Source organism: Mauremys mutica, chromosome 3, assembly GCF_020497125.1.
Source record: "Mauremys mutica isolate MM-2020 ecotype Southern chromosome 3, ASM2049712v1, whole genome shotgun sequence".
NCBI lineage: Eukaryota > Metazoa > Chordata > Testudines > Geoemydidae > Mauremys > Mauremys mutica.
In genome coordinates this window covers 130,777,132-130,794,289 of record NC_059074.1, presented here as the reverse complement: position 1 = coordinate 130,794,289, position 17,158 = coordinate 130,777,132, and the positions used below count along the sequence as shown (strand labels likewise).

At 40.7% G+C, this 17,158-nt stretch overlaps 1 protein-coding gene across 1 annotated transcript in view; it reads left to right on the top strand.

Moving 5' to 3' along the window:
* The window catches only part of EGLN1 (egl-9 family hypoxia inducible factor 1), a 45,749-nt gene extending 29,119 nt beyond the window's left edge, over window positions 1–16,630 (top strand). The window contains exons 2-5 of the mRNA XM_045010734.1: window positions 2,460–2,579; window positions 5,721–5,857; window positions 12,067–12,134; window positions 14,034–16,630. Of these exons, the coding sequence (XP_044866669.1) occupies window positions 2,460–2,579; window positions 5,721–5,857; window positions 12,067–12,134; window positions 14,034–14,098 (390 nt within the window). The 3' untranslated portion in view covers window positions 14,099–16,630. The remainder of the gene's footprint in view (window positions 1–2,459; window positions 2,580–5,720; window positions 5,858–12,066; window positions 12,135–14,033) is intronic.
* Window positions 16,631–17,158: the final 528 nt, after the last annotated feature.

Here is a 17,158-nt window from a genome sequence, read left to right as displayed (position 1 = left end):
ATGCTGAGTCACCGTTACTGATATGACCAATATATATTAGCCAGATAAAGTGTCACAGCAAAAGTATTTTCTTCTAGTATACTGACAACTGACTTTAAACATATTTATTGGAAATTCTACATTAAAGGATTAGGTGGTGATAATGGGGTTTTCACTGTACTATCTTAAAAAGGGCTGGTGGGTCTGCGTCTTCAGATGGCTTTGAAAGCTCTCCTTTCGATTCAATAGGCAGAATTAAAATTGTATGATCCAGTCTCCTGGATCAAGTCAAGAAATAGTAAATGAAGAGAATCTTCCTGTAACTTACTCATCTGGTTTCCTTCCAGATTTACAAATTTGTGGAAGCTATGTTGTTCTAACTACGTAACTTTTCTTCCCTGGATGCACTTAAGTGTGTTTGAGGGAGTATTTTCTGGTGGCTAGAAGGGCCTGGTATGGGAAGCAGGATTCGTAGGTTTTACTCTTGATTCTCACTGACTCAGTGAATGATCTTCAAGTCATTAATAGAAAATTGAGACAGAGAGGCTCTGTTACATGAGTTTAGTAGTACCTGTTTCATTTAGGTGTTGAGGCTTAATATCTGTAATGGACTTATGTGGCACTTCTCATCCAAACATCTCAAATAACTTTTTATATATTTTAGTATTCCTTTAAATTTGGATGGAGGTGCAGATGAAATAACAGCTGGGGATAGGTGTGGGTGAGGCTGGATCCAGCAAAAACTGGACTCAGCTTTCAAAGTTGTGCAAGTTCTAGAATACCAGATACTGGTTCTGTGGTAGACTGACATTTTTTCAAAAGAGAGGTTGTCTTTCTATGGAAGCCAATGTCTTCCTTTTCAAAACTAGCTTCATTTTTCATTCGTTAATTCCTGTGGATAAAAAACAGGAAGTTACAGAACACTAATATGACATTGTTTGGTATCATAAACCCACAAAATCTAAACAATACTGAATTAATCTTCCTGTGGCAACAGTGATAAATGTTGACCTTGCCAAATATTAGGTCATGTTACTCTGTGTAATATGTTTACTTAATGTAAGATCCTGTAACAGTGAATGCATTTAAGGGATTAAGCAAACTCTGAATTTTGTGGGTTTTGTGGCTTTGAGATTTCTGCCGTAATGTCATATTAACTTAGCTTTTTGCATCAATGTGACTATATATGTCCATACTTTATGTTAAGATTCACCAAATTTTAAACTTGTATTTACTGACACCATCTTTAACAAAGGGTATATTCTGATTTCTCTACGTAGGACTATATTTGTGTTTTAAATGTTAAAATATGTAGGTTGGCTTTTACTCTTGTAGCAAGATCTTCTTTCCCAATTATAATGAACCTTAAATGCTTTTAAAACCTGCTATTAAAATGTCCTCCTATCTATGTGCCAAACAGCAATTTCTTGCCTTTGGAATAAACTCTCTAATACCCTTTGTTTGTCTAGATTATAGAAACATTTTTTTTAAAAAAAAAAAGGCTTTGCCTCCATAAATCCTCTCCCAACCACAATATCAAAACATAGTGCCAGCAAAGTATGCACTGAAAGACTTCAAATTGTGTGGGGCATGTTTTTAAAATGTTAAGCAAAGCATAAGCTGTACAATTCGTGTTGATTATAATAAGATTAGCATGACTGAAACTTTGCTCAGCCATTTGAAAATTTATGGTTAGGTTGAAGTTTATGGTTGAAATTCTGAGCTAAATTTGTTAGTCTAACTTCAACTCAATCAATGAAGGCCATTGTCTAGAGATCCTTTCTAAGCCTAGGCATCACTAAGTCTAGTTTGTCGGGGGGGAGCCATCATACCCTTTGCAAAAATGCAAAAGTCATAATTGTAGTTTAAAAGAAAAATGAAAAATATGATGTATGATGATTATAGGTACTTGGGCATTATGATGATGGATAGCAGTATAAAATCTTTAGATTTTCATGTGAAATTGCTTATCGTGGGAAATAATTCTGATTGACTTAATGCACAAAAAAATGGAATCTGCCACTTGTCCATACCCATCTTGACAAACTATCAATTAGAAAGCATAGTAGGGGTTCTTCTGTGGAAAGTTTGTTTTATATATAAAAACATTTTGAAGGAATGACTTTTAAAACGTAGGCTTTGTTTTCATTTGCAGATCTGCCTTTCATTGTGGAGTCATTCAGACAGGTAGGGAGTAAGGAAATATCAAGCAGAACTTCTGTCTCAAGGATTTTTGTTCAGAGTCTTTCAGTGAGTCAGGTCTTGTGGAGCTGAAAGTAAAGAGAATGTTTTTCATTCTTGTAAATTGTTTCCATAGCTATACCAGTTCAGGGAGCTTTCGATGGATGCTGATGCCTATTAACAGGTGTGAGTTGGAGTAAAAGTTTTAAGTGTGAACTGACATAGATGAAGTGCAGAAATCCAGTTTTACAGGTAGGAGAAATGTCCTTTTGGTTCATATGATGATTCTTTGATTGCAGGCAATGGTGGCTTGTTATCCAGGCAATGGAACAGGATATGTGCGTCACGTTGATAATCCAAATGGAGATGGAAGATGTGTCACATGTATATATTATCTTAATAAAGACTGGGATGCCAAGGTATGTAGTTTCTCTTCCTATATAAGAGAAATTAACACATTTTTTTCCTGTGTGTGTTTAGGATTCCTGCTCCTGATCCTGAAGCTTTTCATTGAGCTCCATATCACTTACTTGGTGAGGTGTACCAAATAGTAAGCATTATTGCTTCAGGGTTTTGAAGGATATTGATAGAACCTCCTGGAGTGGGAGGCTGGAAGGGGCTAATAAGCTTAATATGGTATACATTTTTGTATGTCTTATTTGATATAAAATAAGCCAATTACACTAGTATCTGAGCACCCCAGATACCTAAAAATTACTATAAGCATACGTATGAATATACATTAATGCAGGGGTTCTCAAACTGGGGGTCGGAACCTCTTAGGGGTCATGAGGTTATTACATGGGCGGGGGTCGCGAGCTGTCAGCCTCCACCCCAAACCCCGCTTTGCATCCAGCATTTATAATGGTGTTATATAAAAAATTGCTTTTGAATTTATTTATCAGGGAGTCACACTCAGAGGCTTGCTATGTGAAAGGGATCACCAGTACAAAAGTTTGAGAACCACTGCATTAATGTAATATAAATAGAACAAACCTCTTTCCCAATTGATATTAAACAAAAAGTAACAGAAGAGGGAATGTATTAATGAGATTAGTATGAAAGTACAAATGAAAGATATTACCTTCAACTTTGTAGTGCGTGTGGGTTTTTAATTTTTTTTAATTAAATTTTTTTGAGTCAAGGTGGCATTAAACAGTAGCCAACACCCATTCTGCCTGAAGGGAGAAGCTGGAGGTTAAGGAGTTTCTTAAAAACACCAGTTGCACCATTTTAACTAATATCAGTAGAGTTTAAAGCAATACAACCCTCTCTAGTGTGGACACAATTATACCAGCATTAAGATGCCATATAAACTGTATAGCTTGTACTCATACCGGAAGAGGAATAAGCTATACCGGTAAAGCACCTTTATAGTGGCATAACTGCAACCATCCTAGGGGTTGTACTGGTGTAACTATTGTGTTGGGTTGTTTTAAATCACTGCCAATCAAAATAGTCATATCAGTACAAAAATAGCTTATAGACCAGGCCTAAGACTTAGAAAAGATCTTTTCTGAGCTCCCAAAAAGTCAAATGTACTTTATGGCAGAATTAATAAATTCAGGTTCTGAAGGGTGTCTCCCTTGACTGGAATCTTGTTGACAGTATAAGATAATGTCTTCACTATATTGTTGATATACTGGCAAAGCCTTTGTGATATAAACTAGCCCACAGACTAGTAAATGGGTACTGTGGCTGTAGCTATCACTGTTCTGATCATTCTGTGTGCAGGATCTAATAGAAATCTCCATTTGGCTTTTAGCCAGTAGTTTTCTAGTTACTCTCTTGGATTTGGGGCCTGACTAACATGTCTAAATGCAGTTAACACTGTGGAAGTGTTGGTAGCTAATCCTGGTTCAGTACAGCCAAACAAGATATGCACAGCTATAACATGAATTCAGACCCTGACAAAGATTGCATTGCCGAGGGACCAAGGAGCAATCACTTATACAGAGATTATTCCCTATTATGCACAGAAGAAAAGCTCACTCATGACTGTCTGAAAAGTCATGCAATTTATCAGCACATTTCTGTTGCTTAGCACCTTAAAAGTGAGAGAACTGAAATGAGGAGGAATATTAACCAATCTGATCTGATATGCAAATCCCTATGCTTAACTGGCTACCGCTGAGTTCAGTGGTGATTTTCATGTTCAAAGGTTTTCATGACACTGTCTCTTCACTCTACAGCCCTGTGGGGTAGATGGTATATGTGTACAATGTGAAGATCTGAAAACTGAGTTGGAGTGAGTGTAAGTAACCAGATCAGGGGAGCCCACAAAGCCTGCACCTCTGACCCCTCTATGCAAAATGGTAAACCTTTTTCATTTAAAAAATAAATTACTAGCCCATTCTGGCATGGCTGCATCCTTCAAATGGTAAAGAGATTGGTAGGGCTGAACATTTTGGTGATTTTTCCTTTAAAAATCGTGGTTTACTCAAGGGTCTTAGCAGCAGCTGCCCAGACTGGCATTTGGAGCACTAATGACTTTAATTTTATTGTGGGGGGTTATGCCACAGAGAAGGGGCAAAGATCAGTTCATGGCTTTGAGGAGGCTTTCACTAGGTGTGGTGAGTTCTTTCCTGTTCACTGATTAAACTACCTGTAGCTGACCTGCCTTGCCTGAATTACCAGTATGATTTCTGGCTCCAAGGAGAAGCACAGATTGGTGGAGGAGCAGAATAGAGCCAGTCCTCCTCCTATCCTCAACAGTAGAAGCAGCCTTCCTAGGAGAGGGATGAATGGATTACAGGAATGAAGAATGGACAGGATCTTGTGAGGTAGAAGGGGGAGGAATCATTGGGTAGAGAAGGGACAGAAGGAGGGGAAAAAAAGAACCATAGCCTCCCCATAATCAACAAACTACTGTCTTCCTCTGGAGAAAATGAAGGCCCATTGAAAACAATGTCAGAGTTGTTCTATAGATGCCACGATAGCCATTCTAGCACTTTAGTATATACGCTATGTATTGCTGAAAAACTTGGTATCCTTCAGAGCAACCAGCTGGAGGGAGGCGCGATGTGACCCAAGATGACCAGGATCTTTAGAAAAATATTAATTATGAGTAACTCTCTCTCTCTCTCTCTCTCCTTTTTCTGATGTTGGTATTCTGTAGAGATACATACTCACCCACCTATTTAAGAGCTCCAAGTTTGGAAGGGCTTGAAATAAGTGGACAGTGACATGGCACCCAAAGAACAGTGATTCCCCAAAAGCTTAAAAAAAGAGTTAACTTTTTCTTCTTTTAAATTACAGATTCACGATTTTTTTAAACATATCATTAGCAAATCAATAATTGCCCTTGGAGAGAGCGAAACCTAGTGGGACTCAGAATTAGGCCTCTACTCTTCTGGGCTGTGTTCATTTTGCTTTGTGGTTTCGGTCACCACCTTAACATCTGTCTCACTTCCTCAAATGGGTAATGGTTAAAAAACAAAAACAAAAAAACCTTTTATTATAAAATGGGGGTTGAGAGTTGCTATTTGTAAAGCACCTTGAAATCACTGGACGAAGAGTGAGTAAATAAATATTTAACTGTTTTTTTTTAAATCACTTAGGTAAGTGGAGGTATTCTTCGAATATTCCCAGAAGGCAAAGCTCAATTTGCTGATATTGAACCCAAATTTGATAGACTGCTGTTTTTCTGGTCTGACCGCCGCAACCCTCATGAAGTTCAGCCAGCATTTGCTACAAGGTAAGATGAATGAGATGTAAGAATGTATTTCACAAAGCTTCTTTTAGAGGTAGAAGATCCTATAATGACAAACTAAGAGCAAGGAGGAAATTTTAATATAGTATGGCCTGAAACAGAGCCCATTTCTTGTACAATTTGAGGCTCCTTTGCAAACATACTACTGATACTTGATGTCAGAATGCCATCGTACTGTAGTCTTCCTATGCATTTTCTTCTCTTTCTAGAAAATCTAGTTCTGGGTACAATTTTGAGTATTCAGAAAATCCTTTTTGGCACATAAATACTCAAAACAGGACACCACTGGTAATTTTGATTTCACAAAGCTATATCAGTCTCAAAAAGGGCCTGATACAGAGCTCATTGTTAGCACCCTTACAAATTCACTGTCCATTTTAGTCAATTTCATGGTCATGGGATTTAAAAAAGTAAATTTCATGGTTTCAGATGTTTACATCTGAACTTTCACAGTGTTATAACTGTGTGGGTCCTGACCCAAAAGGGAGTGTTGTGGGGAAGGGAGGGGGTGTTGCAAGGCTATTGTAGGAAGTTGTGGGATTGCCACCCTTACTTCTGTGCTGCTGCTGGCTGAGCACCCAGCTCTAAAGCCAGCAGAAGTGAGGGTCACAGAGTATGTGGGGGTGGGTTACCATATGTCTGGGTTTTCCTGGCAGCCTCGTGCCCAGGACAGACAGCTGGAGCTGCAGCCTTGTGCTCTGGTTGGGGGCTGACAGCCAACCTCACTTCCGCACTGCCTTCAGAGCTGGGCACCCAGCCAGCAGCCGCAGAGCTTCCTGCAGCTGGAGGAGGTTCCTGGAGGTGGGTCTGACTCAGCTCCAGGAGCAGCCCATGCAGGGGAAGAAGAAGTCCCGTCGCTTCCTAGCCCAGGCCAGGACTAGCAGCTGGAGGCCGGTGCACAATATGAGTCCCTAGCTGGGGTGCCCCCAGCCCTGCCCCTCCCCTATAATAGCCAGATTTCACAGTCTGTGATGTGTTTTTCACAGCCGTTAATTTGGTAGGGTCCTACCCATAGTCAGTGATATCTTCTCACTGATTACAACTAGCTTTTTATTAGGCTTATATTGCATTAATTTTCCTCCTTGCTCCTAGTTACACATCATGTGTTTGAGATTGGCTAGGCATAGCAATTTTCTTTGGTATTCTTTTCATTTGGGGGAGGTTACTGTCTTTATTTTAAAATTTTCCTTCGTTTTCCCCGCCAGTTTTACACCACAAAAGTGGCTGTGGCTGGGGAAAGGATGGAGTGCTCCTCTGTACTCAGCTCTCTATTACATGGAGTACTATGTTGCTCCTTGTCTGAATCGCAAACAGAACTTCGCTCTCACCAATATGCTACTAATTCTGCGGCAGAGTGGTAATGGTGGTGAACATATCTGCAGTCACTGCCAAACCTGTGTCTCCAGTGTGGCATTACCAGATGCTATCTGCCAATCTACTGGGGTGACTTTAACTACTAAATCATTGTAATTATTAATTCTGTAGAATCCACATTTCATGTTGCACATAACATTTTGATCTGTCAATATGTAAAAGTTGGGATGCTAGTAGTGACACCCATACTTAATGTTGCTCAGCATTTTAATTTTAAGTCCTTGCGCCAAAATGTTTCAGGCTTTTTTGAGGACAAGGATCATAGGTAGAAAATGTGTTTTCCTGTTTTTAAATTCTTGCCATCTTTTTTTGAGTGGCTATAGTCAAAACTGCTGGGAGCAGAAAGTTGAAATTAGGTAGGAGGGAAAAAAAGATGAAATAGCCCTCATTGAGCCTTTTGACTGTTTTGGTTACATTGATTTGGTGAGGCACTATGGCCTAAAGCAGGCCTGCACAACTCGTAAAGCGGCGAGGGCCACATTCCTTCAAAGAAAACAGCTGAGGGCCGAAACCTCCCGGCCCCGCGGAAACACCCCGCCCCAGAGCCGCCCAGCCCTGCGGAAACAAACCCTCCTTCCCCAGCACCGCCCCACCAAAACAGCTGTGGGCCAAAAAGGAAGGTTGGGGGTGGGGAGGTGATACTTTATTTTAAATCAACTAGGGGCTCCCAGCTAAAGAGGTGGCTGGGAGCCCTCAGGGTCAAATTAAAGGGCCCGGGGCTCCGGCGGCTGGGGGAACCCGGCAGGGCCGGCTCTAGGTTTTTTGCTGCTCCAAGCAAAAAAAAATTTGGCTGCCCCCTTTCCCAGCCCTGGGCTCCCCCCGTACCCTCCTGCTGCCCCAGTCCTGGGCTCTCCTCCCACCCACCCACACACCCTGCTGCCCCAGCGCTAGGCTTCCCCCTTTCCTCCCCACCAGTGCCCTCCCTCCACCCTGCTGCTGCCCCAGCCCTGGGTGTCCCCCCACCTCCTGCCGCCCCAGCCCTGGGTCACTGGTAACGCTCCCAGGGCAGGTCATTCAGCAGGAATTTTGGACGTGCACAAAACACAGACAGGATTGGTTCCCATATGGTTACAGAGCTGCAGTAAAGTGGAACAGTTTTCAGCTTGTGTGATTGGAGGATATCTGGATGCATATTGTAAGACTGTCCTCCATAAATGAGGAAATGTTGAGGTGCCTTCATTATTCTTTTGTTCCACTCTTTCTTTCTATGGGGAATTTGCCAATGCAATATCACTGTCTTCCTTTCAAACAAACAAAAAGGCAATGGCTGTTGAAAATAGCAATTCCAGTCCTAATAAGCATTTCTTGCTCAATTTTATCCTACTTTTTCTACAGCAAGTTACAGTGGATCAGTATATTTGATTTGGGAGAAATGAAGTAAAAGCTGCCCAAACTGAGCTTGAGCACTCCTGAATTTTGAGGTGTTTGAAACTGGAAGGCAGGTGCTGGCGGGGGGGCTGTGGGCTCCGCGGAGGAGCATGGCAGCAACTGTCTGGAGCTGCATGGAGCCAGACACGCTGGTCTGAGTGGCACGGTAAGGGGGCTGGGGGTTGGAGAAGGGGTAGGGAGTTCCGGGGGGCAGTAAAGGGACAGGGAGCAGTTGGATAGGCATGGGAGTCCCAGAGGTTTATCAGGGGACAGGTAGGGGGTGGGGTCCTGGGGGGAAGTTGGGAGGGTCTCAGGAGGCGGCAGTTGGGGACAAGGAGAAGGGAGGCTTAGGCCTGGTCTACACTAAGGGGGGGCTCGAACTAGGGTACGCAAGTTCAGCTACGCGAATAGCGTAGCTGAACTCGAAGTACCCTAGTTCGACTGACTTACCCGTCCAGACGCGGGGGGGTCGAACTCCGCGGCTCCAAGGTCGACTCCGCCACTGCCGTTCACGGTGGTGGAGTTCCGGAGTCGACCGGAGCGCGCGGGGAGTTCGAACTATCGCGTCTTGATTAGACGCGATAGTTCGAACTCCGAGAAGTCGAACTCACCGCGTCGACCCGGACGGTGAGTATAGACCTACCCTTAGATAGAGGCTGGGGTCCCAAGGGGCAGTTAGGGGCAGGGGTCTCGGGAGGGGGCAATCAGGGACAAGGAGCAGCAGCATTTAGATAGGGGGTGGGGGTCCTGGGAGGCAGGGGTCCGGGGAGGGGGCAATCAGCGGCCACGGGCTGGGATTCAAAGGGCTCTGGGCTGCTGGCAGCCGCGGGGAGCCCTGAACCCTTTAAATCCCAGCCGCGGCTGGGAATCTCTGCGGGTAGCCCAGAGCCCTCTGATTCCCTGCTGCAGCTGGGATTTAAAGGGCTCTGGGCTCCCCGCCGCAGCGGGCAGCCCAGAGCCCTTTGAATCCCGGCCGCGGCTGAGATTTAAAGGGCTCTGGGCTGCCCGCAGAGCGCCGTGTGCGGGGGATTTAGAATCCCCCTGCAGGCCGCACAGTGAGGCTCCGCAGGCCGCATGTTGTGCAGGCCTGGCCTAAAGGATACAATAGTGGGCTGGAAATTAGGAGATGTCAGTTCTGTTCCTGGCTCTGCCACTGGCCTGCTGGGTGACCTTGGGCAGATCACTTCCTTGCTCTGTGCATCAGTTTCCTCATCTGCAAAATGGGGTAATGATATTGACCTTTGTAAAGTGCTTTGAGATTCTACTGATGAAAAGCTCCTTATAAAAGCTAGATGATGTTTATTACATACTGTTTGGTAGTGTTTAGGATTATCCTACTTTGGGTGTGCAAGTAATCAGAACAAAAGCACTTTTTAAAGCAACACCCCAAAGGAATGTAGGTATATGTGTGTCAGACTAACTTGGGTGTGCAGTGCATGTGTTTGATCTTGTAGGGAGCGCATTGGATGAATTGCATTGCAAGACCAGTGCCTCACTCAATATGCACCTTCTAAGGTGTTCACTCGAGCAAGATGCACATCAGGTGAAGTGCGTGAGGAGGAGGAGCCCTTGGCAGATTTACTGTGCACCTTGTACACAACAGGGCATTCTGGTGGTAACTAGCCAAATAGGAAAATTCCAGACTCTGAAATTTCTTTTATTTGGGAAAAAAAAATGGGGACAAGGAGAGGGGGAAAGTCCATTTAAAAAAAAAAAAAAGTCTAAACATGTTAAGAGAGTGAATATTCTGATTGCACAGTTAAGTACTCAAAAGTTAGGAAATATCAAGGTTGATGTTGCCCATTATTACTCGTGGCAGCAAAGGTTACTGTGTTTCAACTCTAGGACAAGAATGATGAAAGTCTAATGACATTGCTGATACTCCCTAAAAATCTATTTTGTGGAGAATCTCACCTCCAGAACCAAGTAACTGGATCATACAGAAAATATAATTTTATCTTACGTAATCAAATGTCTGTTTTTATGTGAAGAATGGAGTAGAAAAAAAATAACAAAAAAGTAGCTCACAATTGAGCTGGACCTGATTTTTAACTTCGATTTTCCACTATACTTAAGCTGTGGTGCTTAAGGGGAATTCTGCTTAACATCATTTTGAGACTTTGGACTTCAAACTATTTGCTACTTCTAATACTTTAAATAAATCAATGTATATTTAAACCTTAAATTTTCAAGTCAAGCAGAAATACTCTGCTATATTTTGTTTGTTTGAAAGAAAACCTTACTGACTAAAGCAAGCAACAGGAATTAGAGAATTGATGTTTCTCTGCATGTTAAGAATGTAAACTAGAAACATAAATCGCTTCCATTTATGGAACACCTGTAATTTGAGTCATAAAGCAATCTATATATTTAAATGTACAGAAATCAGCTGCTCCTGGCAGGGGCAGCTCTAGCTTTTTTTCCGCCCCAAGCATGGCAGTCAGGCAGCCTTCAGTGGCTTGCCTGCAGGAGGTCCGCCGGGCCCGTGGCTTCGGCGTACCTGCCACCGAATTACCGCCAAAGCTGCGGGACCGGCGGACCTCCCTCAGACAAGCTGCTGAAAGCTGCCTGCCTGCTGCTCTCACAGGGACCGGTAGCGTGCCCCCCGCAGATTGCCGCCCCAGGCATGTGCTTGGAGCACTGGTGTCTGGAGCCGCCGCTGGCTCCTGGGTTGAAGCATGTTACTGTTTAACAGTGTACAGCAACACTACACAACAGTGTAGGACAGGCAGCTTGTTGAAAATTCATGGGTTTTTGATTAGGCAGAATGTAATAACCTTTATGCTCTAGCCTATTTAGTTCAACTCCCCACTTCCTTTGCAAAATGTACCAGGGGATTTTTAAATACATGTGTGCAGGACCTTCTCTTTATTCTATCTTGTTTGATAGATTGTATTTCCAAAGGCACAATACCCCTGGAAGCTTTGTTGGGTCATTGGTTCAGTACTGATTCAGGTGGAAGGGTGCCACTTACTGAAACTACTAAAAAGTGTCTATCATGCACTATACATGGGCTATAGAATGCTGGTCGATCTGTCTGGAAGGGATAATTACTTCTCCCTCCCAGTGAATGATCAGCAGGACGCTACCTTGAACCTGCTTAATTTATGAAATGTGAGACCACAACCTAAGATGGTCTGGCCGCAGGCTATACAATACAGTTTCTTTCATGTGATTTGGGTAATAATGGTATAGCATTTACTGGAAAAATGCAGATTCATAGCATCAATGGCAAACCCACTTTGTCTTTTCAAACAATTTCCTTCATATAAATGGTATTAAAACAGTAGAAATTAACAGAAAATCTTCTCCCTCTATTCCCCCTAATCCTACTCTATCAAATGTACTGAAAAAAACCTAACAATTAAATGGGTTGTATTATGTAAATAAACATCACTGCTTGTTTTCCAGACATCAGGAATTCATTTGTTGTATTTTCATCCATTTTATAGGTACGCAATAACAGTGTGGTATTTTGATGCAGATGAAAGAGCACGAGCTAAAGTAAAATATCTAACTGGTAATTAATCACTTTTGTATATTTTATATATATATATATATATATTGGTTTTCTGGAAAAAACATGAAAATAGTCTTAACACCAGCCACCAAGAGAGGGTTAACATGACTTGTGTAGTCATGTTTTAGAAGAAAGGTTGTCAAATGGTTTGGGCTGTAGGTAGCCTGTAACTTGAGAGACCCAGATTCAGTTCCCTGCTCTGCCAAATGCTTTCTGCATGACATTGGGCAAGTCACTTAGCCTCTGTGTGTCTGTTCCTGGTCTGTAAAACTGGGATATTACTTCTCCCCATCCCTAATACCTAGGGTAATGGGGGCCATGCAAGTACCTAAAATAGAAGATAATTTTAACAACTGGACAGGACTTGATAAATCAGCTTGAATAGAAAAGAAAGCTAAAACTGAATATCTGGAATAAAATAATTGAGAATGTATTCATTTACGAATGTTGATTTTTGTGATAGTCGCTTCTTCTGCAAGCAGCAAAGAATCCTGTGGCACCTTATAGACTAACAGATGTTTTTGCAGCATGAGCTTTCGTGGGTGAATACCCACTTCTTCGGATGCAAGAAGAAGAAGTGGGTATTCACCCACGAAAGCTCATGCTGCAAAAACATCTGTTAGTCTATAAGGTGCCACAGGATTCTTTGCTGCTTCTACAGAACCAGACTAACACGGCTACCCCTCTGATACTTCTTCTGCAAGGCTGCCCTAAGCCCACTTAGCTAAAATCTGCCTTCCTCTTGTGGATTGCCCTTCAAGAGGAAGTTGATTTAATTTTCCTGTGCAAATAAGCAAGCTTTATCAGAATGAGCAGCTTAGTTCTGCTGTCATACATGAAATTAATGTGAAGTAGTTGATGGCATTGGCAGTAAAGGTCAATTTAAATATTTTTGCATATATAGTTATAGGGCTAGATTCCCAGCTGCTGGGAATTAGAATAGCACTAATGAAGTCAGTGGCTCTACGGTGACTTTCACCACCTTGAGAATCTGGTTCCAATCTGACTTCCTCTGAGTCAATGAGGGTTTTGATTCTGATTTAAACAGGAGCCAAATGTGGGAGCAGATGCACGCACTGCTTACGATTCCTATTTTCCCTGGTACAGTCGATGACATAACAGACTACTAAAGCAGTATGAGGATTGTAGCTCTTTCTCTGCTTTAGGGAATGCAGAAATCTGGGCAGTTCAACTCTGGTCTTGGTAGATGATGGGTCTTTCTTTTGGTTTACCATTAATCTGTATAGATTTAAAAATTAAAAAACTAAATACTTGATTTCTGTTAATGATTTGGAGACTTAAACAGTTCTGTTTTACTTTACAGTATTACAGTTCACTTCTAACGAAAAGGGCAGGAAAGATGGCAATTTAGGGTATACCTCAGATAGGATGTTAATGTTAGAAAGGATAAAGATTTAACAAACTCTTTTCTTCAGTAATTCTCTTCACAAAAGTAGAATGATGGACCAAATTCTGAGGTTCACTTGACTTCTCTGCGAGTTTGCCTGTGTAAGGACTGAGCCCTACACTTTCAAAATGGACTGTCTGAAGTTAGGCTTTTAACTCCATATTTGAACAGCTAAATAAATGACTCAATTTTCAGCCATAATTCAGTCAATTGACACCTAGGATCCAAACTTTTAAGCACCAAAGTTTGAAAATTTTCTCCTGAATATAAAAGTAGCTGCTCACAATTTGGCCTATAAGGAGGTAATAAATATATGAATTTGTATTTTATTTTCTGAAGCGTGTTGAACACCTTTTGAAAATACCTATTTTTCATGGTACCAAACTTTCAACAGGAAGGCATAGCAGTGGCACAGTAGTTTTATTATAGCACGCTCTTTAGCAAATGCTGAAACATTATGCTGATGTATTTTTGTTGTTGTTTTTCTGCAGGTGAAAAAGGTGTGAGGGTTGAACTCAATAAACCTTCTGACTCAATTGGGAAAGACGTTTTATAAAGGATTTAATCTAGCAACTCTCCTTGCTACTTTCCCCCAGTAAACTATTAACTTTTGAATGTGAATAATGGAATAAAGAAAAATTGACAAGAAATCAACGTTTTAATAAGGAAACAAACACAGCATTTCAATGTTGCATCAAACAGAAGATTTTGACTGCTGAACCATTGTGCTATGTGACTGTGACTCCAGACCTGTGACTGCTTATGTAAAGAAGATAAGCAATCAGTAAGAAATAGCGTACACATATGGACATGAAATAAGTGCCCTACATAGAATTTTTCCATTGTTATATTTTGCCAGACCTGTCATCCAATTCATCGCTCCCTTTTTTTATATGGTAAAGTTTGGATTTGGGGTAATTTTTGTATGACCAGGTACAATTTATCAAAATTGAGTAAAAATACAGTATTCTCCAAAATATCATTGATCTATTTTTGTAAAACTGTTCATACTGTTCATTGCCATGAAAGATCTAATTTAATATAAGAATTGCCAGTAACTAATGATCACTTTAATTTTCTTTACATCTAAAGTCAGAAAAGGAGCACTTTAATTACCAGCTAAAAACCTGATTGTTTTATATTCATATCTCACACTAATTTGAACTTTTAAAGATTGCTGCTGTATTGTTTTTGATTATGTCCTTTATGAAGCTTGTTAACAGAAACAAATCACTATCTTACTATCAGCAACTTCTAATTCATGGTGTTGTATGTTGAATCCACAGAGGGGAAGGATTCTATATCTTTTTTTTTTTTTTTTTTTTTTTTTTTTTTTTAAAGTGACTGGCACTAAGTGAACTTGACACTATCCATGCTGTAGGTGGCTTTGGGGACCTGGTAAATACCGTCAAGTTCCTAGGATAGGCTTTCCTAGGCTTTTAGAGGTACCCAGAACCTATGTATTTGACAGGAGAATTCCACCTTTTTCTTCCTTTCTGAAAGTTGTTCTTTTACTGTATGTAAGTTAATAGAACGTTGAAATTCACAAACTTTGTGTTCTTTCTGAATATTGGTGTCCCGTCTGATCTGCAGGCTGGCTCCTTGGTCTATTATATAGTATCAAGGGAACATTCAATACATTGAGGCTGAAGTGCATCACTACAGGCTTCATGTGTAATATGTTTTCAGATTGTCACTCTGCTGAAGGATTTCCCCAAAAAGGCACTGGCCTTTGATCAGTCCTGAATATTTAGCGAAAAAAATTACTTTATTTTTACATTTTCATTTTTAAAAAAGGAAAAATGGACTTTACAGAATAAAGATGAGGCATCCAAAAGCTTTGAAATTCTGTTACTTAAGAGATGGATGTTCTAGTCTTGAGTTTTAAAGTTTGAGAGAACAAAGAAAATCCTAAAAGGCAGCATCCATATTTACAAATGCCTTTGGTATTTGAGCTCACCTCTTTCCATTTTTCTATCTGTCCTTGATTTCCTTACATAGCCAAAACAATGTGAGTGTACAGAAATATTTCTGTATATAATATTACAACTTTCGAAAATTTTAGCATTTGTATAGTTTGTATTCAGTCAGAGACCTTTTCTATGGAAAGCTCAGTAATTTTTATTAAAAAGATTACTATTCATGTAAAACATGAAGGGAAAAAAAAACCCCAACAACCCTTATTTTATTTAGTGACAAACTGACCGGTGTGTGTGGGGGGGGTGGGGGCGGGCAGGGGAAACTCATTATTGTGATACAATGGAGGAGACCTTATGGAAAAACTCCCATTTTGTTCAGACCTTAATTAGTTCTCACCCTTTACAGCTTAGTTTCTCTTTCTTCCCTTCTCAGAAAATCAGACAAGACACCTCTACTGTAAGTGCCTCTGCCAGCCTGACCAAGGAGTGCAAATCTTCATTACTGTCTGGTCTGCAGTGCATTGCATTAGGCCAGCTGTAACAAAACAAACAAACAAAAAAGCCACCACTTTTAATTTTATCTGCTTTTGTATTATTTTAATGGAGATTTGATTGGTTTTGTTTCAGAAATGTACAGCATAAACCTTTCAATTCTGTTCCAGTCCCTCTGTAATTCAAACTTCTATTGCTGCAGGTATGCAAAGTATCAAATTCTAATTAATGTATATGTTTCTGCTTGCCAGACAGGTTAAAAAAAAAAGTACTTAATTTTTTGCTTCATCATTTCTTGTCAATCATTACAAAAGGGTCAACAAATCTGAGCAGCCATTTCTTTAACCAATATCCTTTTAGAATCTGTTCATTTCATGTCAGTTGAAATCTTCAGTCTTGAGCGTCACAAAGCAGGTCCATGTTTAAAACTATTTTTTAAACTGTCTTATGACCTGTATGTGTTTAGTCCTGGTTAAAGATAAAGCTTCATAATACTATTTTTATTCATGACATTAGCCAGCTGTAAAACATGAGACCTTTTTCTATAACAGGCAAAGAAATTCAGGATTCATTTACAGATTGCCTATAAAGTCATGTAATTTGAAAAGCAGTGTTCATTATAAAGAGCTCTCAAGTTGCTTGTAAAGCTAATCTAATTAAAAAGATGTATAAAGGTTCTTGGAAACAATGTTGTGGTTATTTGTAATTATGTAACTTTTTAAAGCCTACTCAGCAGCAACTAATTTATAATCTGATAAAATAGGGGTGTGTGTGTCTGTTTTTAGCATTCAGTGACACTACAGCTACAGTCCAGGATCTGCCATTTGTTTCCTTGATGAAACTCTGTTTTTAATTATTCAGATGTGTGGGGGGGTTTTAATTGAGAGGAGATTGAGGAAAAAATTGATATCCATTTTTAGACTTAGTGGGTGAGCTGTATTGATGCAAATCGTGTTTTACACCAGTGCAATGAGTCTACACAGGGTGGGTGCTTTGTATTAGTGTAGCTACATTGGTGGGGAAAAAAAAGCCCAACCCTTTACAGACAAGATTTTAGCCCCTTAATGGGAGTTTGATTGGTTTTGCAGAGACTTCATGAATTTTGACCCTTGAGGACAGCAGTAGCATGGTACAATGTGAGCCAGGCTTCCTGCTGCATGTTGTTCACCAATCAATGCAGGTTATAAATGCTGCTCTCCAAGCCT